General features: G+C 40.7%; 1 protein-coding gene and 1 long non-coding RNA gene across 3 annotated transcripts in view; one reads left to right on the plus strand and one right to left on the minus strand.

The window, feature by feature from the left end:
* The first annotated feature begins 9,256 nt into the window (after positions 1-9,256).
* On the plus strand, positions 9,257-9,595 carry LOC117501550. Its single transcript, XR_004558038.1, has 2 exons — positions 9,257-9,343; positions 9,382-9,595. It is a non-coding gene; the product is annotated as an uncharacterized LOC117501550 (long non-coding RNA).
* Positions 9,596-9,601: 6 nt separating this feature from the next.
* LOC117501549 (semaphorin-6D-like) overlaps positions 9,602-27,012 on the minus strand; it is a 187,857-nt gene continuing 170,446 nt past the window's right edge. The window contains exons 21-23 of one of the 2 annotated variants that reach the window (XM_034160443.1): positions 14,144-14,394; positions 12,304-12,435; positions 9,602-11,446 (exon numbers count right to left, since the gene is read on the minus strand). In XM_034160443.1, coding sequence (XP_034016334.1) covers positions 10,289-11,446; positions 12,304-12,435; positions 14,144-14,394 — 1,541 coding nt within the window. In that variant the 3' untranslated portion in view covers positions 9,602-10,288. Of the gene's footprint in view, positions 11,459-12,303; positions 12,436-14,143; positions 14,395-27,012 lie in introns of both variants that reach the window. The other variant, XM_034160442.1, reaches the window with a different exon arrangement.

Consider the following 27,012-nt stretch of genomic DNA (forward strand, 5'->3'; position numbering starts at 1 on the left):
TATGTTGGTTGATCACTATGTAACACAATTTTTGTTCCTGGCTTCTAAGTGTTATATTCCAACTGCTTATGTCTAAAGTCTATAGGAAAATTACTACATTCAGCACAAACTTTGATTTTATTTTATTTATTTTTTTACGTTCTAGAAAGTTCTAAAAGTTTCTTAAAATTTCTAGATAATTCTGGAAACTTCTAGAAAATTCTGGACAGTTCTAGCAGTTAAAGAATATTCTAGAAGACTACTCAGTAGTAGTGAAGGCAAATCGAGAATATTCTTGAAAACAGACATTTCAAAATATCATTGTCCTGAAGCAAAGTTTCTGTGGAATAACAGCTATTTTCTATTTATTTAAGGCATAACAGGTTAGGAAAACACACTGTGTACCCAGGAACAAAACAAAAATAAAAATTTGTTACATAGTGTTATCTATTTTCTGTTTCTTCAGCTTTGTAAAAACCTTGTAACTGTTAGAATGGCCTAAGCAGTGGGTCACCCCATTGAGTCTGGTCTGCTTCAGGTTTCTTCCTCAATATCATCAGAGAGAGTTTTTCCCTTACCGCTGTTGCCTGTGTGGTTGCCCTAGGGGTCCAAAAGGTTAGCCCTTACTTGTGTGAAGCGCCTGGAGGCAGCTTTGTTGTGATTTGGCGCTATACAAACAAAATAAATTAAAAAATTTAATTGAAAATTGAAATTAACTGATTTCCAGTGTAATATATTTTAATTGTGTCTTCAGAGTCTGAGGGGTGAGATTAAAAAAAATCATTTTACGTTGTCCTCAATGATCAGTAACCATCAGTCATCCATACATTATTGATAAATAATAATCAACACTGATTTTAAGTTTCTCTGCTGCTTAAATTAATCCAAACGCTTCAAACCACATCAGTGAGGATAATATTTAAAAACTGTAAAAAAAAAAAGATTCTAGTATCTCTGACCCTGGATCCACACTCCAACCCATGAAACCCCAATCAGCAGCGATGAGGAAATCAGATCTGTGCACTGCTTCGGCTTCAACAGTTTACCAAAAAAAAAAAAGTTTCTGGTGTAAAACTTTCAAGCTCTAATAAAATGCCGCTCAATGCCTTCAGCAACTGGACCTACAAGTGTCCACCAGGGGGAGGTAGCGAATTCTTTCACCACAGAAAGACAACACAAAGTGCAAAGGAAAAAATACTAAAACCAAAAAAAATTTTAAGAAAATAAAAATTAATAACTATACACACAAAAGTTCAGTAAAAATGACTGCTGTGTTTGACAGATGCGTTTATTTACACATTTTAGGAATTAAAAGGAAGTTTAACATAATACTTTTTTACACTGCAATCCACACGTAGGCCACAGGGCGGTGCTGTGAGTCAGCTCCTAGACATTCAGAGCCAGTAATTTGAATAAATTATTGTTCAAGGTTACAAATGCATTATCATATAAAACGCTTTTATAGAAAATGATCTGGTCGAGCAGCGCCAGCGGGAACGCAGCGGGGCCACACACCTTTACACAAGTGAAGTTCATACTTTAAGAGAAGTACTTATTGAAATTTTAAGGATGGAGTTTCAAAGATCATATTACAAGAATAAGGATTTTGAGTGAAAAGTGAGGCTTCAAAATAAAGCTGTGACATTCTGAGATGTTAATTGACCGGTGATGTGAGAATCTGAATATGAGATTCTTATGCTGACAGCTGGGGTGAGGAGCCTTAAGTACAACAGAGTGCATTTTCCAATAAAACACCTTTGTGTCTTAAAAATGTATTATATCATGAAACCTCACCTTTATTCTTGTAGCAAAATGTTCAATATTTTTTCCTCAAATTTATTCTCATAATATACTGTAATATTGTTTTGACCCTCTACATTTTTCCAAATATAATTTTTCCTCTTTTTCCCCTCTTTTATGTAAGTTTTAACTGTTCCAAAGTCTATCACAATTTGCAATCTTTTATTTTGAAAGAATGTGAAATTGACTACTGGATGATTTCCAGTGAATGCCGAAGATTTGAACCATGAGGTTGTTTGGGTCCACTCTTTCATCACTGCTGAACTGATCTTCCCTTGTAAGAATTTTCTGTAAGTCCTGGGTTTTATTCTGAAGGGGTTCTGTTGGATGGCATTAGACTTTGAAGAACCTCTGAGGTCTTCAGATTAGATTTGTAATGTGTCTTTGGAACTGATTTGTACCAGCAGTGTCTTTCTAGTGACCAGAAAAAAGTTAATTTGACAAAAATCCCCCAGCTCCAGTCAGAAGAGACATTCGGGATGAGATGGAAGAAGGTGGTGGAACATTTTCAGATACAAATCCTCCAAAAGCAGAACCACTTGCTGGGTTCTCCTGTAGTAAACGTGAACTAAATGTTTACTAGTTTTGAATGTTTGTTGCATCAGTACTCTTATCAGTCTTCATTATTGCTGGATCACTACCAGGGGTCCAGTCGGCACCGGCCGCTGATCTGGTTCACAGACAGTCTGCAGGTTTTCAACAGCAAGTGACCTTCACAAACTGACAAACACTACAATAAAAAGTGAAGTTGCTTGTGTCAGAATTTTTTTCTTTCCGACATAAAATCAAGCCAATACATGTTTGAAATCAATGCGACTTAAGATGCCAAAAAAAGTGCAACTACAGACATTAAATAAGTAATCAAGCATGTAGCAAATTGCTGCAAAGCATTAATAACACAAACAACCTGCTCCAGTTACACAATTAATTCATTTAACTCATAATACCACCAATATTTTCTTTGGGCCCAAATTTTTTTAAATGATTTCTTACAAAAAAGTCATCACTATGATCTGAAAACAAAGTCACATTTTAAAAATGTATGTGTGAACGGCGCAGGACCATTTAAAGGACCACTTAATAAATAACTGCATCACTGATAACCAGCTAACTGGAATTTGTTTCTGAGCTTCCATGTTGCCTTTTGGTTCAGTTCTTTTGGCTACACAGTTTAAATTAGCCTGTTGATACTTTTTATAAGGGAGGTAATTTAAAACCAAAACTAGATATACAAAATTATCCGTTACATATAACTGGCCACATTTGATGCTGTTGTTTGTATAAATTCTCAACCAAAAAAAAAAAAAAAAAAAAAAAATGCTGGTGGTGCAAACAAAAACAAATGCGTGATTAAAGGACCAATCGCAGTCTTTCAAAGGAGGGAAAACCTGCAGACTGTTGCCCCCTTGAGGTCGATAGTTCACATTTCAAATTTAATGACTACTTTTTTCAGTGCAAATGAAGAGGTCAGTGATGTTCACTTTGACTGACTTTTATCAAAACATCATGATGCAACACAGAGGCGGAGCATCAACACAGTCAGCGGCTGTGCAGGATTTCCAGCCTGGATTTGTGTTCCTGCATCTTGTGTACATTTATTGCTATTGCTGGCAGTGTTGCTCATCTCTGTTGCCTTGAAATGTTGCCCGCACAGCTGAGAGTCTTAGCTTTGGGTTACTGTTTGTTAACTCCTGACAAAATGTGAACAAACAAAAAAAAAAAAAACAGGTTGCTGGCCTCCCCACGTGGTCTGGTTGGGGTGCAGAGACAGTGCAGTGCAGCTTTCAACCAACAGAGGGCAGAGTGGAGCTTCAGCCTCCGGTAGACATTTTATGACTTCAAAAATGTAGAAGTGCAATTTAACAATGTGAATTCTATTTATTTTTGGTGCCCATTGTACAACCCCTGGCAATAATTATGGAATCACCGGCCTCGGAGGATGTTCATTCAGTTGTTTAATTTTGTAGAAAAAAAAGCAGATCACAGACATGACACAAAACTAAAGTCATTTCAAATGGCAACTTTCTGGCTTTAAGAAACACTATAAGAAATCAGGAAAAAAAACTGTGGCAGTCAGTAACGGTTACTTTTTTAGACCAAGCAGAGGGGAAAAAAATATGGACTCACTCAATTCTGAGGAATAAATTATGGAATCACCCTGTAAATTTTCATCCCCAAAACTAACACCTGCATCAAATCAGATCTGCTCGTTAGTCTGCATCTAAAAAGGAGTGATCACACCATGGAGAGCTGTTGCACCAAGTGGACTGACATGAATCATGGCTCCAACATGAGAGATGTCAATTGAAACAAAGGAGAGGATTATCAAACTCTTAAAAGAGGGTAAATCATCACGCAATGTTGCAAAAGATATTGGTTGTTCACAGTCAGCTGTGTCTAAACTCTGGACCAAATACAAACAACATGGGAAGATTGTTAAAGGCAAACATACTGGTAGACCAAGGAAGACATCAAAGTGTCAAGACAGAAAACTTAAAGCAATATGTCTCAAAAATCGAAAAATGTACAACAAAACAAATGAGGAACGAATGGGAGGAAACTGGAGTCAACGTCTGTGACCGAACTGTAAGAAACCGCCTAAAGGAAATGGGATTTACATACAGAAAAGCTAAACGAAAGCCATCATTAACACCTAAACAGAAAAAAAAAGCAAGGTTACAATGGGCTAAGGAAAAGCAATCGTGGACTGTGGATGACTGGATGAAAGTCATATTCAGTGATGAATCTCAAATCTGCATTGGGCAAGGTGATGATGCTGGAACTTTTGTTTGGTGCCATTCCAATGAGATTTATAAAGATAACTGCCTGAAGAGAACATGTAAATTTCCACAGTCATTGATGATATGGGGCTGCATGTCAGGTAAAGGCACTGGGAAGATGGCTGTCATTACATCATCAATAAATGCACAAGTTTATGTTGATATTTTGGACACGTTTCTTATCCCATTAATTGAAAGGATGTTTGGGGATGATGAAATCATTTTTCAAGATGATAATGCATCTTGCCATAGAGCAAAAACTGTGAAAACATTCCTTGCAAAAAGACACATAGGGTCAATGTCATGGCCTGCAAATAGTCCGGATCTTAATCCAATTGAAAATCTTTGCTGGAAGTTGAGGAAAATGGTCCATGAAAAGGCTCCAACCTGCAAAGCTGATCTGGCAACAGCAATCAGAGAAAGTTGGAGCCAGATTGATGAAAAGTACTGTTTGTCACTCATTAAGTCCATGCCTCAGAGACTGCAAGCTGTTATAAAAGCCAGAGGTGGTGCAACAAAATACTAGTGATGTGTTGGAGCGTTCCTTTGCTTTTCATGATTCCATAATTTTTTCCTCAGAATTGAGTGAGTCCATATTTTTTTCCCTCTGCTTGGTCTAAAAAAGTAACCGTTACTGACTGCCACAATTTTTTTTCTTGATTTCTTATAGTGTTTCTTAAAGCCAGAAAGTTGCCATTTGAAATGACTTTAGTTTTGTGTCATGTCTGTGATCTGCTTTTTTTCTACAAAATTAAACAACTGAATGAACATCCTCTGAGGCCGGTGATTCCATAATTTTTGCCAGGGGTTGTACTATTCAGGGAAAAAAAGAAAATTTAAATTTCTTAAAAAGCTGCATTAATCAGCACTTTAATTTGGATTTACTTTATACCAATAATTCACAGATATGTGATGTTCAACTTTTAGAAGGAAATCAGCACAAATGGAAATAAACATCCAAAGCCAAAGGATTCGCCAAAGAGACCCAGTGTCGCCAATCAAACGGTCCCCCCCCCTAAAAATGGGTCCCCCCTGCCTTCACTGCACATGCGTCGTTTCTGTGCGTCAGCCGCGGTTCACCAATTATCGCCTCGTTTCTGCTTAAAATGGCCTTGTTTCTGCGTAAAACTGACTTTAGAATGATTTAAGAGGTTTTACCTTGTCATCTGATGGTTAATAATCACATTATTCCCTTTGATCACTTTGGGTGTACAACTGGACAAGATTGTGTGTCTGTCTCAGACGAGCTGCTGTCGTCCCAAATGACGGACCAATTATTTGGGGGGTGGGTGTTCAGTCTGTGACACCGGGACCAAAGACATCCAGTCGTGTCCTGAGGTTACTGGTGCAGAGGGAAGATAAAATTCTGCAAAATTAAGGGGTAGAAAGAAGCAATAACTGTACAGATTCTGTGTTTGAGGTTCTTAGGATGATTTATGAAATAAAAAATCCACTTGCAGGAGACAAACAAGCACATCTATGATTGGTTTTATGAAAATAAACACGGCATTTAAAACAATAAACACACTGATCTGGCTTGTCGGTGTAGACGTGGTTGGTTATAAAACCATTCCAAAATGTAAGTGTCTTCTGGATTTTGATCCAACACCTTGAAGGGACAGAAACAGTACATATATAAATGTCTGGAAGAAAAATGTTTATTTGAAATAATAGTAACCGTTAACATTTATTTTCTTGCTCTTTTATTATAATAGGGTTGACTCTAGCTTCAGGTGGGGGGGGGGGGGGGGGGCATGCCCCCCTTTTGGAATATTTTTAATTATCTAAAGCCTTTTTTCCTTTATTCTAAGGCAATCTGGGATGCTACATACTGACAAATTTTTAATGTACAATTTTTATTTTAAACACTGGAATTCTAATTCTGCATGCAGCTGCATTCATAAATCAGCTTTTGTTTATGAATGACCTTCCCCATATTTTAATCACAACTTTGTTCAGCAGCTCAAGGGTTGGGGCTTGGGGGGGGGGGGGGGGTTTACTGTATAAATTAATATATTTTCTACGTGTAATAACTTGGTGCTGTGGTCACTTCCTGTCTGCCACTAAACATTGTGTATGTCTTTAAATTTCCTGTTTACAACCAGAGGAGGTAAATATTGTCATATTTATCTTATAAATGTTCAACTTCATCTATGTTTGATGGACAAGTTAACAGGGGAAGAGAAATAAGTAGTTAGCTAATTAAACACTGCGCCTAGTATAGCCTAGCTTCTTAATGGCGGCATTAGCAAAAGACGAGACTTTGATCAGATCCAGACTCATTATTTGATATTTTTTAACATGTCCCGTTAATGTTCAGCTTATTTTTTATAATTTGTTGAATTACCAAGGACAAATCAAATGAGTGCTATTGTTAGAGTTATGTCCCCACTAGTTTAATTTGATTTTGTGTTTCCAATTGTTGAAATATTTCAGCCACTAAATCATATTCTGCTAATAAGTGTTAATCAGGTCATGCTGAGCTGCTCCACATTCAGTTATTTTAACAAATAATGACAGACATGATGCGACTGCTTCTGTCTGTGGACCACTGATCTCTATATAACACTGGATCGCTCATTGGCCAATATTTTTGAAGCAAACTGGCCGCCATATTACCACTCTGATGTTCTTAAATGCTCTTTTCTGTTGATCTTTAATGAGGTGCATGCAACTTTTTTCTTTGTAATTTTGTTAAAACTACCTTCATGTGCCGCTATAAACTGCACAAATTGCCAGTTCAAAGGCTGTGGATGAACATTTCACCTGTGAGTCTGATTGAAATGGGAAGTAATTAACAATAATTTGAAGGGTTCTATCCCTTATTCCAGCATGGAGGCAAAGATGATAATAATAATAATAATAATAATAATAATAATAATGAGTGGCTTATTAACTCAACATGTGTAGCCACATGTTGTGTTTTGTGTTGGACGAACTATTTTAAGACATTTATTAGGTCTACTTGTGCATAGTTTTGGAGCTTTAGGTGTTGTTGCTACAAGCTTTATTACTTATATTAGGCTGAAGCTCAGAGAGCTATGTGTAATAAATGTCACTGCACGGAAACCTAACTCTCCTGTAGCTTGTTAAAGTGGTGTTTTATTTTTTTAGTACAACTATTAAAAAAAATCCACTATTTCTGTGTTATCCATAATGACTTTTGTTATCCATCCACTTTTGTTGATGATATGGTACCAATACACACACACATATATATAAGTTTGCTGATGAATCCACAAAACATTGATGAAAGAAAGATCATTTTTAGAATCGAGTATTTGTCCCAGTGAGATATGAGTAAGTGAGAATAGATGGAAAGAAAGTGTCAAAGTAATAAAAGAAAGAACGACAATAAATCAAATAGCTAATCATGACATGCATGGATTAGGAGGGATCAATCTTACATTATCCGAAGAACAAAAATAAGTAAATGAGAGAATCAGCTCAGTTATTACTTGAAATTGTTGAGGTTCTATTAAGCTGTCTATGTGTGGTCTGCATAAGTTGGGAGTGGTAAGATGGCCGCCAGTTTGCTTCAGCAGATTGTACGGAGTGTGTGAGCCAGTGAGCTATCCAGTAATAGATACAGATCAGTGCTGTAGACACATTAGGAATTTTTTTTTTCCAGAATATGGTAGAAATACAGATTAAGCTCAAGTTAGAGTTTCTTTTCTGCAATTTATCATAGTGAGTTTTTTTGTTGTTTGGTTTTAGTATCGTCGATAAGGATAAATGTCAGAGTTGTGGCTGCCCTCTGCTGGATGGTAGCAGTTATGTCCTGTTGTAGGTTATGGCCTGGTGGAGGCTATAAACTGATATAGGTGTAGGTTACGGCCTGGTGGAGGCTATAAACTGATATAGGTGTAGGTTACGGCCTGGTGGAGGCTATAAACTGATATAGGTGTAGGTTACGGCCTGGTGGAGGCTATAAACTGATATAGGTGTAGGTTACGGCCTGGTGGAGGCTATAAACTGATATAGGTGTAGGTTACGGCCTGGTGGAGGCTATAAACTGATATAGGTGTAGGTTACGTCCTGGTGGAGGCTATGACCTGATATAGGTGTAGGTTACGGCCTGGTGGAGGCTATGACCTGATATAGGTGTAGGTTACGGCCTGGTGGAGGCTATGACCTGATATAGGTGTAGGTTACGGCCTGGTGGAGGCTATGACCTGATATAGGTGTAGGTTACGGCCTGGTGGAGGCTATGACCTGATATAGGTGTAGGTTACGGCCTGGTGGAGGCTATGACCTGATATAGGTGTAGGTTACGGCCTGGTGGAGGCTATGACCTGATATAGGTGTAGGTTACGGCCGGGTGGAGGCTATGAACTGATATAGGTGTAGGTTACGGCCGGGTGGAGACTATGAACTGATATAGGCGTAGGTTACGGCCTGGTGGAGGCTATGAACTGATATAGGCGTAGGTTACAGCCTGGTGGAGGCTATGCTGATATAGGCGTAGGTTACGGCCTGGTGGAGGCTATGACCTGATATAGGCGTAGGTTACGGCCTGGTGGAGGCTATGAACTGATATAGGCGTAGGTTACGGCCTGGTGGAGGCTATGAACTGATATAGGCGTAGGTTACGGCCTGGTGAAGGCTATGACCTGATATAGGTGTAGGTTACGGCCTGGTGGAGGCTATGACCTGATATAGGTGTAGGTTACGGCCTGGTGGAGGCTATGAACTGATATAGGTGTAGGTTACGGCCTGGTGGAGGCTATGACCTGATATAGGTGTAGGTTACGGCCTGGTGGAGGCTATGAACTGATATAGGTGTAGGTTACGGCCTGGTGAAGGCTATGACCTGATATAGGTGTAGGTTACGGCCTGGTGAAGGCTATGACCTGATATAGGTGTAGGTTATGACCTGATGGAGGTCTAAATTCTCACAGTAGATCTTATTTCACTTCACAGTTGTGACGTTATAAATTTGTGTGATCATTTGCTCCAAATTAACAACACCTGCTGGTTCCAACATTCCGAGTGTGAACAGGAACAAAGTTAAGAAATGAGACAAGATATTTATTAAAAAAAAAAAAAAATACTGGATTGGAAACGCAGCACACTGATTATTTATTCTTCTCTTTTCATACTCGATTATGGATTAAACTTTATAAACTTGAATTTTATGCTGTGTAGGAAACCAAAGAAAATCTCAGCTTCTCTGCTTCCCATCCAGACCGGAGTAAAAGGGAGACAGAATTCTGAAGCGAGGAAAGGAATTAGCTCTCTGGGTGTTTGGGGATTTTTTTACATGAGTTCTCCTATGGCAATGCCGCCATCGTCCCACTCAATCATCAAAGTCTTGGAGAGAAGTCCGACACTCCCAGCAGCACCGTGTCAAGCAGGTTTGCAAATGAAATCCGGGCCCTGCGCCGAAAACTAACAACCAGGGACACGAGATCAAAGGCTTCTGAGAAAACTGCATTCATCGGGAACATGTGAGGCTGCCTCCTGCCCAGGGACGGCCTCTGGATCATTAGCGTCTCTTTGACCTGCTTTTGGAACGTTTCTCCAGCTGGTCCGAGCTGTTTGAGTGTGACTCACTCATTTATTTGGTGTCAAGCTTTAGTTCCTGCTACAATGGTGCAGCTGTGTGACTCAGAGCAAACGGAACAATAACGCAGAGTGAATGACAAGCGGCAAGGACAGCGGCTCGTCACTGAAGTCCTTTTGTCTCTGTCACTGTGTTCATTTTGTCAACAACTCTTCTAAAGGTCTCAGTAGTTGTACTTTTCCTCCTGTGGCGCCGGTTTTGTCACTGTATTTGGGAGGAACAGCGGTTTCGGGGGGACCTGGGGTTTGAGTGAGACCGTTCTGCGGATCGCCGCTCGTTGTACGTGCGGCCCTTCGCTGTAACTGTGCTGCCGTGTCAAACAGGTGCTAGCAAATGACAACCGGCGTCTGTCGCTGTCTTTACTGGTGTTAGCTCCTGCAGGTCCATTACTGCTACTGTTGGTGTTCATCCTGGCTAAAAAATTATTAGGTGCTGACCCCCGGTGGTTGAAGCTGTGGTGGCGTGGCACAGCCCCTCCCCCGCTGCCCATCTTAATGAGCGCGGGGCGATGGTAGTGGCGCTGCATCAGTGACATTCCACTGCCTCCAGGCTTTTCAGGAATTACCTGCTGCTGGAGCGGAGTTGGTGAAGCGGAGGAGGAGGAGGAGGAGGGGACGGAAGTGGAGGAGGTGGGATTGTTGGAGGACGATGAGAAAGAAGAAGAGTTTTGATTTTGTGCATCAAGGTGTCTGGGCCGGCCATCTCTTGGCAGCACGGAGTTGCTGAAATGTGAACTGGGTTCTGTCTCAGGCATCTGCTGCTGCTGATGGTGGTGGTTGCTATGGTGATGGCTGTGGTTGTAGAGGCATGCACGCTGCTCGCTGTGGTGGTTATGATGGTGCCCTCTGGATGAAGCGGAGGAGGCTCCGGGAAACAGGGCGGATGAGGAGGTGGAGGTGAGGACCTTGATGCCACCGGTACCCGAAGCGCTGACTTCATGGATGTGTTTGAGCAGCTCATCCAGCGCGGAGACATCCACGACGGTCTGGGGAAGAGACTGCTGGGAGTTGTGATGGTGCGAGATCTTTATCTCCTCTGGGAGATGCAGTGAAGAAGAAGCTGCTCCAGCTCCAAGCGCCACTCCGTTGCTTAAATTGTTGTCATTGTGATGGGAAAAGGGGAACGCCTGCTGGGTCAAAGAATTCCCCACAACGGCCATCAAACCCAAACTAGATCCAGAGCATCTTGGTCTGGATTTGGGGTTGCTGTCCTTGGCGTTGTTGCAGTTCTGGTTCTTCTCATACTGGAGGGCCTTCACGTTCTTGATGGGTAGCTCAGGGGTGGAGTCTGGTGTCGGGAGTCCGGAGACCTCACCATCAGCCTGAGAGAGAGACTAAACACAGGGTAGACCCAGTTTCAAACCAAACAAATCAAATGTTTAATCATAAATTTCCTTTGTAATTAATTTCCTGCAAAAATAACACTCTGATCTCCCTCCTCTCCATCAAATCTAACACCTCGCTTCTTTTTCCAGTCGTTGTCTAAACGTTCACCTTAATTTACCCTCCTTCCCCATCTCCTTCTTGGCCAACTGTTTAAAAGAGTCCACAGTTGGCCCAGTAGCTTCTGAAAATGAATCGATCAAACTCAAATACAGGGTCCCCCCCCCCAAAAAATGCCACAAAATCATTTGATTCTACTTCTGCAATGGCTAATTTGAATTCTGTTTTTACCTGAGGCCATCAAATATGGCCAACGGGTATTGTGAAAGCTTTCCATCCATCCGTCCATCCGCTAAAATATTTAGCGGACGTCACTTCCTGGTTTCGCTAGCTGCTAACTTTGGTTCATTTTTGGTTTGAAATAACAATTTTCTAATATATTATGTAAAAGCTAGTAAGAAATAAAAACTTCTAAAACTGAATACACTGTTTTTGGAACCTAATAAAATAAAAATTTTGGGGATATAGGAAGGTGAGCGCTGGGCTTAAGACCAGAAGATCCTTGGTTCAAATCCCAGCCTGACTGGAAAATCACTAAGGGCCCTTGGGCAAGGTTCTTAATCCCCTAGATACTCCTGGTGTGTAGTGAGCACCTTGTATGGTAGCACCCTGACATTGGGGTGAATGTGAGGCATTATTGTAAAGCGATTTGACCGTCTCACGCAAATGGAAGTGCTATATAAATGCAGTCCATTTACGGGTTGCATGTTTGGACTGATAATGTGTGATATCATACCTGGGAGAGGCTAAGGTCGGGGTCAACCAGTGGCAGGTCCTGGTGTCTGGGGGTGTGCAGGTTGGGCTCCGACCGTCCATTTGGGATGAATGAGCTGTATATTTTTGACAACGATACGTCCAGTTTGTCCTCCTGCACAAAGACACGGATGAACAGAAAAACTGAATACAAATCTTTACTGATTAAGGTCAGAGCAGGTCTCAGAGCATTTATTGGGGCTGTACACTGCTGCATCCAGAAACCCAAGCAGACCAGCAGTCCATCCCTGTCTCCATCAAAGCAGCCATCTATTGCTACCACATCCTCATTAATGCAAGTACACCTCCTCTGGGTTTCAAGAAGTTCTCATCTGACACTAACTCATTCCAACTTCATTCAAGGATAGAGACCTAGTACTAAAGACATCCAGTTGTCATCTGAGGTCATTCGATTGCCTCAGGAATCGCAATCACACAATAAGACCAGAAGTACTGGGACTTTAAAGACATGGACCCCTGTCCTCAAACAACAATCATGCACATTAGCACTGGGGACCAATACATAGATGGATCTGGCTCTCTAATCACAACCTATTGATTCATAACATGAATTCCCAAGGCAGTAGGTCATTTTTGGGCAGATGGTTCACTGAGACTCGATTCATGGCCCATATCACAGTCAACGTCTACCCCATGTTGGACTCCTTTCAGTTTCCTTATTGAAGAAACTAGTCAACAGATGACGCAATTTCAGCTCCAAGTATCACTGATCTGTCTGGAAGATGATGTCTACATCAAACTGCTTTCATACACAATCCCTTTGCAAGACTACAGATGGTTTGGATAGGAGTAGAAACTTACAGCAACCTTACGCTAAGTGCTGGTGCCCCTCAAGGATGCATCTCGAGTCCACTGCTCTTCACCGTGCTGACAGAACACAGTAACAGCACCAACAACATCACGGAGTCCTGACGACAACCCAGCTTTCAATGTGGAGGTGACTCATGAGTTAACAGTGGACCTCTGGAAGACCTGCCCACCATACGCCACCCTCCATATGAGCAGCTCCTCAACTGAGGGAGTCTTGAGTACCACAGTCGTCTAGGTGAAGATACAGAGACTTGGACACACAATACCATCTCACAGGTGTCCACACATCCTTTGCTGATTGAGAAGAGGGCTTCAGGCTACTCGTTTTTTTCAGAGGACAAGACACTTCATCTGCATCATGTCAGTCCACCCTCCTGTCACTGAGTACCAGCCTCAGCATCCTGTCCAGGGGGAGTCAGATACACCAGCCCAATGGATATCAGGGCCAATACACAGTACCAATCAAAGGTTTGGACACACTTTCCCATTCAGTGTAGGACTTCATCAGTGACTCCCACATGGAATGCTGCACCTGCAGGCCCTCCACCATCACATACCCCTCTCACCATCAAATGCACTGTTCATCCTCTGACCATCTTACAAACGACTCTGGGCACTTTACATGGGACAGTGCAAAGTCCCACAGTGCACTTCCTGCACTCACCACTCACTGGCACCATCTGCAAGAAAGCACTATGTTTGTGTGTTTCATTTTTGTTTGTGTTTGGGCATTAAGTTATAACCACAGTAAGGTACAGTTTGTATTTTAAAAGTCAAATATATATTTTTATGTCAGTGACTCAAATGATACATTTGGTTGTGTTTTAGTGGTTATGACACCCTCATGGTAATATGTAACTTACAACAATTGAAAATTCAGAGATTGACGATTAAAATATAATGTACTTATCATGTAATTCCTTATTAGCTTTTTTGTTGGTTTAATTGTCTCAATTACTTACAAGACAAATTAAACAGCCTCTTCCACTAACCTTCAGCTGTCCGTCCAGCAGCCCGTTGAGTTTGGCGAGGGAATGCAGCGACAAAGCGTGTGGTAGCGACGCCTCGGGGTCCTTGCCCACTCGCCTCGCCCGGTGCGCGCTGTTACGGCTGCAGTAGCACGATACCAGGAAGCCAGACAAGATGGCGCCCAAGAAAAAGGCCACCAGAATGCATGCAATTAACAGGGTGTAGTGCACGTTGGCGGCTGCTCGCAGGTCCAACTCCGGAAGATGGCGAACACCTAAAAGACAACAGGAGGAAAAGGATGAGTGAGGTTATGTGACCAACATGTCCAAATCTCGTAGCTTAGGGTTCTGTGCTTAGCTTTTATTTAATTTTTATTATCTGCTCTTCGCTACCAACATCTGCAGTAGCATCCGCCACACTACTGAAACGGCCTGGATAGCAACCATCCAGGAAGGCAACCGGTCCATCCCCACCTGTCCAAAGTAATCCATGTGCTGCAGCCAAGTGAAATGTGGGTGTGTCCTTGTCTTCTTCCAGTCACTGGGGTCCTCAACATTGAGGCACCTACATGATGGATCACTGGATCACGTCTATGCATGTAGCTGACATTCCTTCACAATGCAACTGATGCTCCCTATTTAACTCTCCAGTAACTGACCAAGTACCAAAGACATCCAAGGTCACTGGTTAAAGTCCAAGTCTCACAACCAGACGGGAAGCACCAGGACCCTAAAGACTTGGACCGTCATTCTCCTGCAAAGACATCAGCATCACCAAACTTCTCTCTCCAGTCCAGTGACATCACAATGGGATAATAGAAAGAATGTCTTGTCCAAAGACACAGACAGGCAGCCTGAAGCGCACAACTGGAGCTAAATTTGACAGAGCCACCTGCTCTCAAGTAATGAGCCAAAATGAAAAACATTTATCTCAAACAGAAGCCAGCTTGTCCACTGAAGGGTCTAATGATAACAGGGAAATGTGGTGGAGGTTCCAATGTACTTTTCTGCAAATGGATTTGGTCAAAAATAACATTATCTGGGAGGAGTTCAAAAACATATTTGCCAGAAAAGCATCAGATTGGTCCAAAATTTTATTTTATTTATACATAGACTTTGTACTGGGATATCAATTAAACAAATGCAAATTATAAAGAAGACAATTGTGATTGTCTGACCTGTTGATCTCTTAAAATAGGTCAAGGTTATCCATCTTTGAACTTGTCCAAGGTCTATCTCCCACAAATGCTCCCTTTGAATTTGAAGACTCTGGCAGTAACAGGATGGGAATTATGGTGAGCAAAGACAGACAGACGGACAGAAGGCCTTTGCAATACCCAATGGCCATATTTTGGACTCGAGTAAAAACTGACAGCTGTTTTAATTCTGTGGTTACCCCACTGTGCTTGCTCGTGGGCAGGATCAGGTTTAAACCTTGCTCTCCTGCAGCATGTCAGGGTGACGTCTACTCTGATTTGGTGCTGGTGCTCTGATGAAGTGAACTGAACCACACATTGTGGTATTGCAGCAGGAATGCTTTTGAACTTTGGCAGTAATGGAACCAGTTGGAATACAGAACAGAAGAGGAAAGTAACAGCCAGACGGTGCCTAGAAAATGGACTGCAAGGCTTGGAATTTTACATAAATCAACTTTTCTAAATCGAAAATGATGCTAACCAAAGAGGAATATCTACAACATAATCTGAAATAAAATGGTAAAGCTACTAAATCATCACTTTTACAGCCAGTCATCTTTGGACAAGTAAGAGGACGAATGCAAGAACGTTTCCAATTCACTGAATATTTAGGGATATTTGTTCAATTATTCCTTAAGAAACGTAAAGAGTGTCACTAAGGGCCCTTGGGGAAGGGCCTTAATCCCTGAGTTGCTCCTTGTGTGTAGTGAGCACCTTGTATGGCAGCACCCTCACATCGGGGAGAATGTGAGGCATTATTGTAAAGCACTGAGCGTCTGATGCAGATGGAAAAGTGTTATATAAATGCAGTCCATTTGAGGGAAGCTATCAAGACACCCATGACGGTGTTGAAGGAGTTACAGGCTTCAGTGGGTGTGACTGGAGACACAGCCGTTGATGGAATGAATGAATTAAAGATGAAAGTCTCCAATGCAAACACGTATTATTGCATTTCAGTTCTACTGTGGTGGTGCACAGAGGGCCCCCCCCCGCAAAAAAGGCCACACACAAGCCTAAAAAATGCTGTGAAATCAAAAGCCCAAATAATAATAACAATAATCATACAAATTCCAGTGATATAAAACAGCAAAGAATGAAATGGTCACATTTCTGAAGCTACAACCACTGAAGGTTTGGTGATTCCTTGTTTTGGACCTGGAGTGTGTGATAGTGAACTGCAGCTTTAAGGCTGAAAGACTGAAGTCAAGAAGCTGGAGAAACTTCTCCCCTATTAGCATAGTGTGTGTCTCCAGTGCTCTCTTGCCCACTCTTTCTGCAGAGGATACATTGGTATTCACATGCAGCCCGACATCAGTGACACAAGAGAGACAAAGCAATGAAAGCCAGAGACACAGAAGAGAGAGAGAGAGAGACAGAGAGAGAGACAGAGAGAGAGAGAATAGCAGACAGAATAACTAAGAGAATTTTTTTTTTATAAAAGGAGAAAATTTCAGATATTGCCACAAATTAAAATGAAAGAGTAGATGAGAGAAAAAGAGGCTGCATTCACACAGATAAGAAGAAATAAAAAAGATGAGTGAAACTGACAGATGAGGAGTAATGAAGGAATAGAAAAAAATGACAACAGCGAGAAATAATAGAGATAGAGGAAAAAAAATGACAGAAAGGACATGGGGCAGGATAAGGAGAGACCTTCTCAAATGTGACTTTTTCCCTTCACCAATAAACATGCTGCCAACACCCACATTCCTCTCATTGGATAAGGTCAAACAACACAAACCTGATACACACACACACACACACACCTACCTCCACACTGTGTTTGTGTGTATGCAGAAGGATCGAGTCATGTCAAGGTGTATTAAACTGAAGTAGGTGAATAAACAAGACAAAAACAAAAAAAAAATACAGTTTGATGTTTTTCACAAAATGCGCAGCCCGAGTTGTTTCACCTCGTTGGACAAACGTGATCGTCGTTCTGTGATTCACAAAAACGGTTTCTGAAAGAAGGTATGCAATCAGGCGATACACGTCTGACTGTGCCCTTCTCTGCCGATGATCGATTCCTGCTGAGTTCCACAGTGTCGTTATCGAGCAGATCAACCAGCGCGGCCACCTCGCTGTGTGGAAACTAACTGTCTGAATCAATTAAACTCAAAAAAAAAAAAAAAAAAAAAAATCAGTAATCACACTAGTACACACATTCATTTATATCAATAACACAATCACACACGTGGATGCATTTATGCACTCAAGTCCACAAATATTTGGTCATTAGCATCCAGAGACACCAGTGCAAGAGCTGGTAAATAAGGCTCAACAACTTCTTTAAGAATATATTAGGGATGTACTGATCAAGGGTTTTTGTTTTTTTTTTTTGTTTTTTTGGGGGGGTCAGTCATTATATTTGCACAGAGCAGAATGCAAGCACATTAAGGTTAACCCAATGTATATGTTTGTCACTTAAACAGCTCTGTCATACATTATGAAAAAATACTTTCAATCCAAGCTGCTGTTTATTCACTTATTTGTTTTGTAGAAATTAAGTAAACTCTAGTGCAGTAGGTAGGCAGGTAGCTTGTATTCCTATAGAAAATTGGGAACTTGCGTAGATTTCTCATGGATGGTCATATGAGGCTGTGTTTGAAGGTGGAATCTACAAAGAGGTGTACCATATTATTTGAATATAGTATTTATTATTGTTTTAAAAACAGCTTTATTATCAGTTATATGAAAATAAAAGGATTCCTATTAAACGGGATATTGGAAGAGACTCAGACAAAATTAAACAGAACGTTTAGAATATTTGAAACAGCAAATCCTCAGTACCCCAACTCCTGAAAACAGTTTATTTAAACTTGAACTCATAGCAAATATGAGATTTTATTCAGTATATGTACTTACTGAAACATTGTACAAATAGTGGAAAAATATTAGATTTTATTTAGCTTATGTACTTACTGAAACATTGTACAAATAGTGGAAAAATATTAGATTTAGCTTATGTACATGGCCAAGTGGTTAATGCGCTTGGTTTCAGTTCAGAAGGTTCCGGGTTCAAATCCCACCCCTGCCACATTTCTCCATGTAATGTGGAGTTGCGTCAGGAAGGGCATCCGGCATAAAACAACATGCAGATCCACCTTGGATTTGCTGTGGCGACCCCAAGTGCAAACAAGGGAGCAGCCGAAGGGACTTACTTTTTACTTACTGAAACATTGTACAAATAGTGGAAAAATATTAGATTTTATTCAGCTTATGTACTTACTGAAACATTGTACAAACAGTGGAAAAATATTAGATTTTATTCAGCTTATGTACTTACTGAAACATTGTACAAACAGTGGAAAAATATTAGATTTTATTCATCTTATGTACTTACTGAAACATTGTACAACCAGTGGAAAAATATTAGATTTTATTCATCTTATGTACTTACTGAAACATTGTACAACCAGTGGAAAAATATTAGATTTTATTCAGCTTATGTACTTACTGAAACATTGTACAACCAGTGGAAAAATATTAGATTTTATTCAGCTTATGTACTTACTGAAACATTGTACAACCAGTGGAAAAATATTAGATTTTATTCAGCTTATGTACTTACTGAAACATTGTACAACCAGTGGAAAAATATTAGATTTTATTCATCTTATGTACTTACTGAAACATTGTACAACCAGTGGAAAAATATTAGATTTTATTCAGCTTATGTACTTACTGAAACATTGTACAAACAGTGGAAAAATATTAGATTTTATTCATCTTATGTACTTACTGAAACATTGTACAACCAGTGGAAAAATATTAGATTTTATTCAGCTTATGTACTTACTGAAACATTGTACAACCAGTGGAAAAATAGATTTTATTCAGCTTATGTACTTACTGAAACATTGTACAAATAGTGGAAAAATATTAGATTTTATTCAGCTTATGTACTTACTGAAACATTGTACAAACAGTGGAAAAATATTAGATTTTATTCAGCTTATGTACTTACTGAAACATTGTACAAATAGTGAAAAATATAAGATTTTATTCAGCTCATGTATTTACTGAAACATTGTACAAACAGTGGGAAGTTTGTTGGCGTTAGCAAAAAACTGATTTTAGCTAACATCTCCTCAGTGTTGTCAAGTTAGCCTCAGTTGCAAGGAACACTGGTAGCATGCATTTCACAGTAAAAGTATTTGCTGTGATGCTGACATTAAACATTTTATTGTGAAATGGTGCAAACATGAACATCAACTTTGCTACCAGTAACATCAGCGGGCCACACCATCTTAGAAGTATGAATTTTCCAGTGTTAATCAAAATAAAGGTTTCAAAATAAAGGTTTTGAAAACTAATTCCAAAATTTTTTAATCAGAAAGGATGCGCATCATCATGCTATTCGCAAGCCATATCTGAAAGCTGAGGCTGATCTGACAAAACTGCAAGAGATATGTGATTCACATACTCGCACTCACACAGACACGTATTGCTTTATATATATATACGAGGGCTGTCAATAAAGTAACGGTCCTTTTTATTTTTTTCAAAAACTATATGGATTTCATTCATATGTTTCTACGTCAGACATGCTTGAACCCTCGTGCGCATGCGTGAGTTTTTCCACGCCTGTCGGTGACGTCATTCGCCTGTGAGCACTCCTTGTGGGAGGAGTCGTCCAGCCCCTCGTCGGAATTCCTTTGTCTGAGAAGTTGCTGAGAGACTGGCGCGTTGTTTGATCAAAATTTTTTCTAAACCTGTGAGACACATCGAAGTGGACACGGTTCGAAAAATTAAGCTGGTTTTCAGTGAAAATTTTAACAGCTGATGAGAGATTTTGAGGTGATTCTGTCACTTTAAGGACTTTTCATGGTGCGAGACGTCGCGCAGCGCTCTCAGGCAGCATCATCAGCCTGTTCAAGCTGAAAACCTCCACATTTCAGGCTCTATTGATCCAGGACGTCGTGAGAGAACAGAGAAGTTTCAGAAGAAGTCGGTTTCAGCATTTTATCCGGATATTCCACTGTTAAAGGAGATTTTTTTAATGAAAGACGTGCGGACGGATCCGCGCGTCGGGACGCAGCCGACGCGGTGTGGCGGCACAGGAAAAACACCTCCGTGTTGATAACCATTTGTAAAATCCAGGCGGCTTTTGATGGCTTTCAGTGGAGTGAGTATATGAGAAATTGTTTAACAGGCAGGACATGTTCCAACTTGTCCTTAAGGCTTTCAACGGAGGTGTTTTTCCTGTGGCGGAGCGTCGCGGCGGCTGCGTCTCGACGCGCGGATCCGTCCGCACGTCTTTCATTAAAAAAAAATCTCCTTTAACAGTGGAATATCCGGACAAAATGCTGAAACCGACTTCTTCTGAAACTTCTCTGTTCTCTCACGACGTCCTGGATCAATAGAGCCTGAAATGTGGAGGTTTTCAGCTTGAAACAGGCTGACGACGGTGCCTGAGAGCGCTGCACGACGTCTCGCTCCGTGAAAAGTCCTTAAAGCGACAGTATCACCTCAAAATCTCTCATCAGCCGTTAAAATTTTCACTGAAAACCAGCTTAATTTTTCGAACCGTGTCCACTTCGATGTGTCTCACAGGTTTAGAAAAAATTTTGATCAAACAACGCGCCAGTCTCTCAGCAACTTCTCAGACAAAGGAATTCCGACGAGGGGCTGGACGACTCCTCCCACAAGGAGTGCTCACAGGCGAATGACGTCACCGACAGGCGTGGAAAAACTCACGCATGCGCACGAGGGTTCAAGCATGTCTGACTGTAAAAACATATGAATGAAATCCATATAGTTTTTGAAAAAAATAAAAAGGACCGTAACTTTATTGACAGCCCTCGTGTGTATGTATATATATATATATATATATATATATATATATATATATATATAAAAATGTATGTATGTCATTAGTTCCACTTTGTGCAGAATTGTAGCAGTAAACTCAGGGCCATTAGAGTAACAGTGACTGAATGACATGTTAGTTGTTAAAACACATTAAATCTCATTATTATTGTTATCGTTATCATGTTTTTAATGTCTTCAAAAATGGACCTTTACTCTAGCGGGGAGTGGCAGCATTTCAAATTAAAGTGAAAACAAGCAATCTGAGATTTCTGACGTTTTGACGTAATCCTGCCAACACAAAGGCAAATAAATAAACACAGATGATGTTATTACGTCCTTGGTGGACATCCTAACGCTGGTCAACACGATTTGTCTTACATGGAGTTTCCCAATGGATTTTGGGTGATTTGGTGGTGCTGAATCCCAATCTAGAGTTAGTTTTTGCCAATCACATCACGTTTTTGAGATATCAAAACATATTTCTCATACTGAAGCAAAAGCTGCACTCTCGCACACCTCTTCGGCGCCATAAACGATATTATGGCTCTTATTCACATTTCACCAACCTGGTTTAAAACTGTGCTTTTGAAGCTCCTTTGTGCATGATTAGTGGCGTCAAGCTCATCAGCAAATGACCACACTCTAAAAAAGGAACTGCTGTCTCAACGAGAAAAATTGATGTAACAAGTTGCATAGATTTTTCTTAAGTTATTTCAACTATGCTATTTCAATTTTCAACTGAGTTAATGCCACAAGACTTCTCTAGTTAAGTTGAAATAACTTTAGTTAAGCTGAAATAACTTTAAAAATTCTATGCAAATTGTTACATCACATTTTGTCATTGAGACAATTAATTTTTTAGAATGCAGCTTGGCATCATAAATCAATACGGAACAGGCTGCAAAAAAAAAAAAGTGATAGAGGAAATCTGAGCTCTGATTCAGATTCAGCACCCCAAAATTACCCTAAATAAGTCCATGCAAGGGAAAAAAAAAACAAAACAAAAACTAAATACACTCAACAAAAATATAAACGCAACACTTTTGGTTTTGCTCCCATTTTGTATGAGATGAACTCAAAGATCTAAAACTTTTTCCACATACACAATATCACCATTTCCCTCAAATATTGTTCACAAACCAGTCTAAATCTGATAGTGAGCACTTCTCCTTTGCAGAGATAATCCATCCCACCTCACAGGTGTGCCATATCAAGATGCTGATTAGATACCATGATTAGTGCACAGGTGTGCCTTAGACTGCCCACAATAAAAGGCCACTCTGAAAGGTGCAGTTTTATCACACAGCACAATGCCACAGATGTCGCAAGATTTGAGGGAGCGTGCAATTGGCATGCTGACAGCAGGAATGTCAACCAGAGCTGTTGCTCATGTATTGAATGTTCATTTCTCTACCATAAGCCGTCTCCAAAGGCGTTTCAGAGAATTTGGCAGTACATCCAACCAGCCTCACAACCGCAGACCACGTGTAACCACACCAGCCCAGGACCTCCACATCCAGCATGTTCACCTCCAAGATCGTCTGAGACCAGCCACTCGGACAGCTGCTGAAACAATCGGTTTACATAACCAAAGAATTTCTGCACAAACTGTCAGAAACCGTCTCAGGGAAGCTCATCTGCATGCTCGTCGTCCTCATTGGGGTCTCGACCTGACTCCAGTTCGTCGTCGTAACCGTCTTGAGTGGGCAAATGCTCACATTCGCTGGCATTTGGCATGTTGGAGAGGTGTTCTCTTCACGGATGAATCCCGGTTCACACTGTTCAGGGCAGATGGCAGACAGCGTGTGTGGCGTCGTGTGGGTGAGCGGTTTTCTGATGTCAATGTTGTGGATCGAGTGGCCCATGGTGGCGGTGGGGTTATGGTATGGGCAGGCGTCTGTTATGGATGAAGAACACAGGTGCATTTTATTGATGGCATTTTGAATGCACAGAGATACCGTGACGAGATCCTGAGGCCCATTGTTGTGCCATACATCCAAGAACATCACCTCATGTTGCAGCAGGATAATGCACGGCCCCATGTTGCAAGGATCTGTACACAATTCTTGGAAGCTGAAAATGTCCCAGTTCTTGCATGGCCGGCATACTCACCGGACATGTCACCCATTGAGCATGTCTGGGATGCTCTGGACTGGCGTATACGACAGCGTGTACCAGTTCCTGCCAATATCCAGCAACTTCGCACAGCCACTGAAGAGGAGTGGACCAACATTCCACAGGCCACAATTGACAACTTGATCAACTCTATGCGAAGGAGATGTGTTGCACTGCATGAGGCAAATGGTGGTCACCCCAGATACTGACTGGTATCCCCCCCCAATAAAACAAAACTGCACCTTTCAGAGTGGCCTTTTATTGTGCGCAGTCTAAGGCACACCTGTGCACTAATCATGGTATCTAATCAGCATCTTGATATGGCACACCTGTGAGGTGGGATGGATTATCTCAGCAAAGGAGAAGTGCTCACTATCACAGATTTAGACTGGTTTGTGAACAATATTTGAGGGAAATGGTGATATTGTGTATGTGGAAAAAGTTTTAGATCTTTCAGTTCATCTCATACAAAATGGGAGCAAAACCAAAAGTGTTGCGTTTATATTTTTGTTGAGTGTAAATTGTTGACCAATGTTATCTTAAGTTGCAGCTGTGAAGTGAAACGTGTTCCATAAGAATCCGGTCCTCAGCATGTGATCATCTAAGTGACACATGAAGGCAACAAACATAAAGGCCAACGGTGAAAACGGTACGTGCGTGTATTTGATCATCCTTTCACATTCATCAGCCAGCAGCAAAAGAGCCGCCAAAGCCCGTTTAAATGTTCTTTTAATGAGTTGGAACTCATACAAATGGACTGAGCGACGGAGTATGAAGCAGCCAAGTCTGTTGTGTTCTTGTTAATTATCTTCATCTTCTCCCAGTGTTGAGCCAAATGAGAGCGGGAGAACAAAAATCAGCTTCACTGCATGAATTCCACACAGTACCTTTTATCTGGAAGACTGAGATTTCTGAGGATTTTCTGAAAAGGTTTTGTGCACAATTTTCACCGTGCAGCCGTGAAGTGGCAGAACAGAGGCTGAGCTGCCACTTTATTAGGTACATATCTTGTACTATGTAATGTTTGTTGGAATAAATCTGGATACAGTTTTTATGTGGCAAAAACAAAGTTCTTTCCACACGAAAGAGGACTTTCTTGTTTTGTTTTTTTTTCTGTTTTTGTGCGACTCACACCACTTTGAAGAAATTTGCGTCTTCTGTTTCTGATGACATGAAGATTCTCACAAACTACTGTGTAATTGTTAAACATTTTAATCACACAGCAGTCAGCGTGAAATACAGAGCTTAAATTAGATTGCAGTTACCATTTACAGTCACAAAAAGGATAAAAATAGTGTAACATCTTAACAACTGAATTATTTCATTATATAATCGACAGTAGCTGTTTGTTCCTTCTTTTTAGTAGAAGGACTGTGCCTAAGAACAGCTTTCATTTAAACTTAATGAAGGGGCGGGGCATGTGCCAAGAAAGAATCCATTATATTTTGTTGCCATTCCAAAGCAAGGAGTAGATAATGACTTTGATCCTTAATGCTGTTTGTATACTGACTGCAATGATCCTGTTCTCAGGATCAAAGATCGATGTTCAGATTCAAAATCCAATGATTCCACAAAAAGAGCAAATTTCAGGATCAAATGATCAAGATCAAAGTTCATCAATCAGCCTCAAATGACTGAATGTTGCAAAGTTCAAAGATGTGGATCAAAGAGCTCAAATCATAAACAAAGTTCAGTGATGTGGATCAAAGAGCACAAATCAGGAAGAAAGTTCAGTGATACCGAACAAAATAGCAGAAATCAGAATCATTGTTCAGTGATATAGATCAAACAGCAGAAATCAGGATGGAAAGTCAATGATGAAGATCGAAGAGCATAAGTCAAGAAAAAGTTTGTGATGCAGTTCAAAGAGAAGAAATATGGATCAAGGTTCAGTGACACAAATCGAACAGAAGACATCAGGATCAAAGTTCAGTGATGTGGATCAAACAGCAGAAATGGGATCAAAGATTAGCTATCAGTAAAAAAAGGCAGAGGTATGCACTCTACAGAATGCCCTTCTAGTTGAAATTATGATTGTGCATATCTGTGACGATGCTCATCTGTCCATTGAGTTCTCGTCATGTCCCATTTACCAGGACATGCAGCATAAATTAAAAGGAACTGACTATAATATCCAGAATTTGCACTTTTGTGCACTTGTGGCACAAAGTGGGAGAAGGGAAGAATAAGGACAGACATCCATATGCAGCTGCTGCAGCTTCCCTGAACCTCTTCAGACCGCTTAATAAGTGAACGAGCTGCGGTCTCCATCACAGAATTTAAAAAAAAAAAAAAAAAAAATCTTTTTGTAAATTTGATGTTGGAAGCAGAGAGATGTCTTGCGGTGCAGTGATTAACCCTGACAAACCGACGTGACAACCACAGCTGATACGGCGCCACAGGAGACCAGAGCGGCGAATTAATTCTCGCACTGCCACAGTTTCATCTCGAACTCACACTAATTGTGTGGTGATTAGGCATGCCGTTGAAGGTTTGGACTTTCCTGACACCCACAGGAGTGACCCATGGTGCTAATTGCCCTGGAACACAATAAAAATTGACAGCATGCTCAGAGACAGTCACTGAGTGCTCCTTGGCAGCGTCATTAGAAAGTGCGCAGTTTTTCCATGAAGGCATCTGGTTCCAGGCAGCAGAACCTGAAGGACCCAAACATGATGAATGAGGACGTCAGTCGATGCCTGACTGCAAAGGTTATGCTACAGCAGCTGTCGTTACAGTAATGACATCATTTGGTGAGGAGCCGTTTCCGTAATGACGTTTTCCTTTCAGATGGGTTCTTTAACGCACCGTGATAGCGGCTGCCTCTGGGTTCAGTTTTCTTCAAACGGACATAAATTGGTCATTATGCTGCAGTTTGCTATTACAGGATATGTGTATATAAACAATGAATTCTGCCAACTTCCCAGAACGCACTCTTCCCCAAACATTTAAAATTGGGCACTCAATAATGTAGCATTCAATAAGAAACCTTTAAAATGTCTCTTTTTTCTGTCATTATGTCTTTAAAGTGCTCAGACATGGCACAGTTTCTTCAGAAACAAGAGCGGCACGCACTGCACGCCTCCACCGGGGCTCAAAGCGTTAAAATAAATAAATACATAATCCTCATTTCACCCTTGTTTAATGATCTGCCTATGAGTTAAAATATAATTATTCTTTTCCCAGATAAGAAACATTCTGCCAATAAAATCTATCCATATCTGCATGATTTGTTCTGATTATAATAGCCAAATGGCCACTGTGTGAGTGTGTGTGTATGGCTTTGAGTATGGCGAAGCTGGGGAAAGCTGACATTTGCCGTTTGGTATGTTTATGTATTTTGGATCAAGGATGAAGGATGTGAAAACAGAAAGTTGAAAGGACTAATATTGTTGGAAAAATTAGTGATATTAGCTAACAACAGTGAACAATGGACATTGTGCTGCAATGCACCATGGGGGTTTGGCACTTTGGAGTTTTAAATGTTGTCATCCTGGTTCATGTTAGTTTAACAGTGTTTTTAATGTTATTGACTTGTGTTTTTGTAGTTCAATTTGTATAGTCAGTTTAGTTAAGTGCCATGTTGCCATTACCATGAGTGAGTTAAGTGTCATGGTGCTGTTATGACTGAAAAGTGTGGTGCTTTTGATGTCTTCCGTCACCGTCTGTTTGTGGGTGTGTACAATTAAAAGCAGCTGCTTGCAGCAGAATACAGAAAAGACAAAAAGCTGTGCGTACGTGTGTGAATATAACGTTGATCACGTACTC

The sequence above is a fragment of the Thalassophryne amazonica genome, chromosome 20, assembly GCF_902500255.1.
Source record: "Thalassophryne amazonica chromosome 20, fThaAma1.1, whole genome shotgun sequence".
NCBI classification, from domain to species: Eukaryota; Metazoa; Chordata; class Actinopteri; order Batrachoidiformes; family Batrachoididae; genus Thalassophryne; species Thalassophryne amazonica.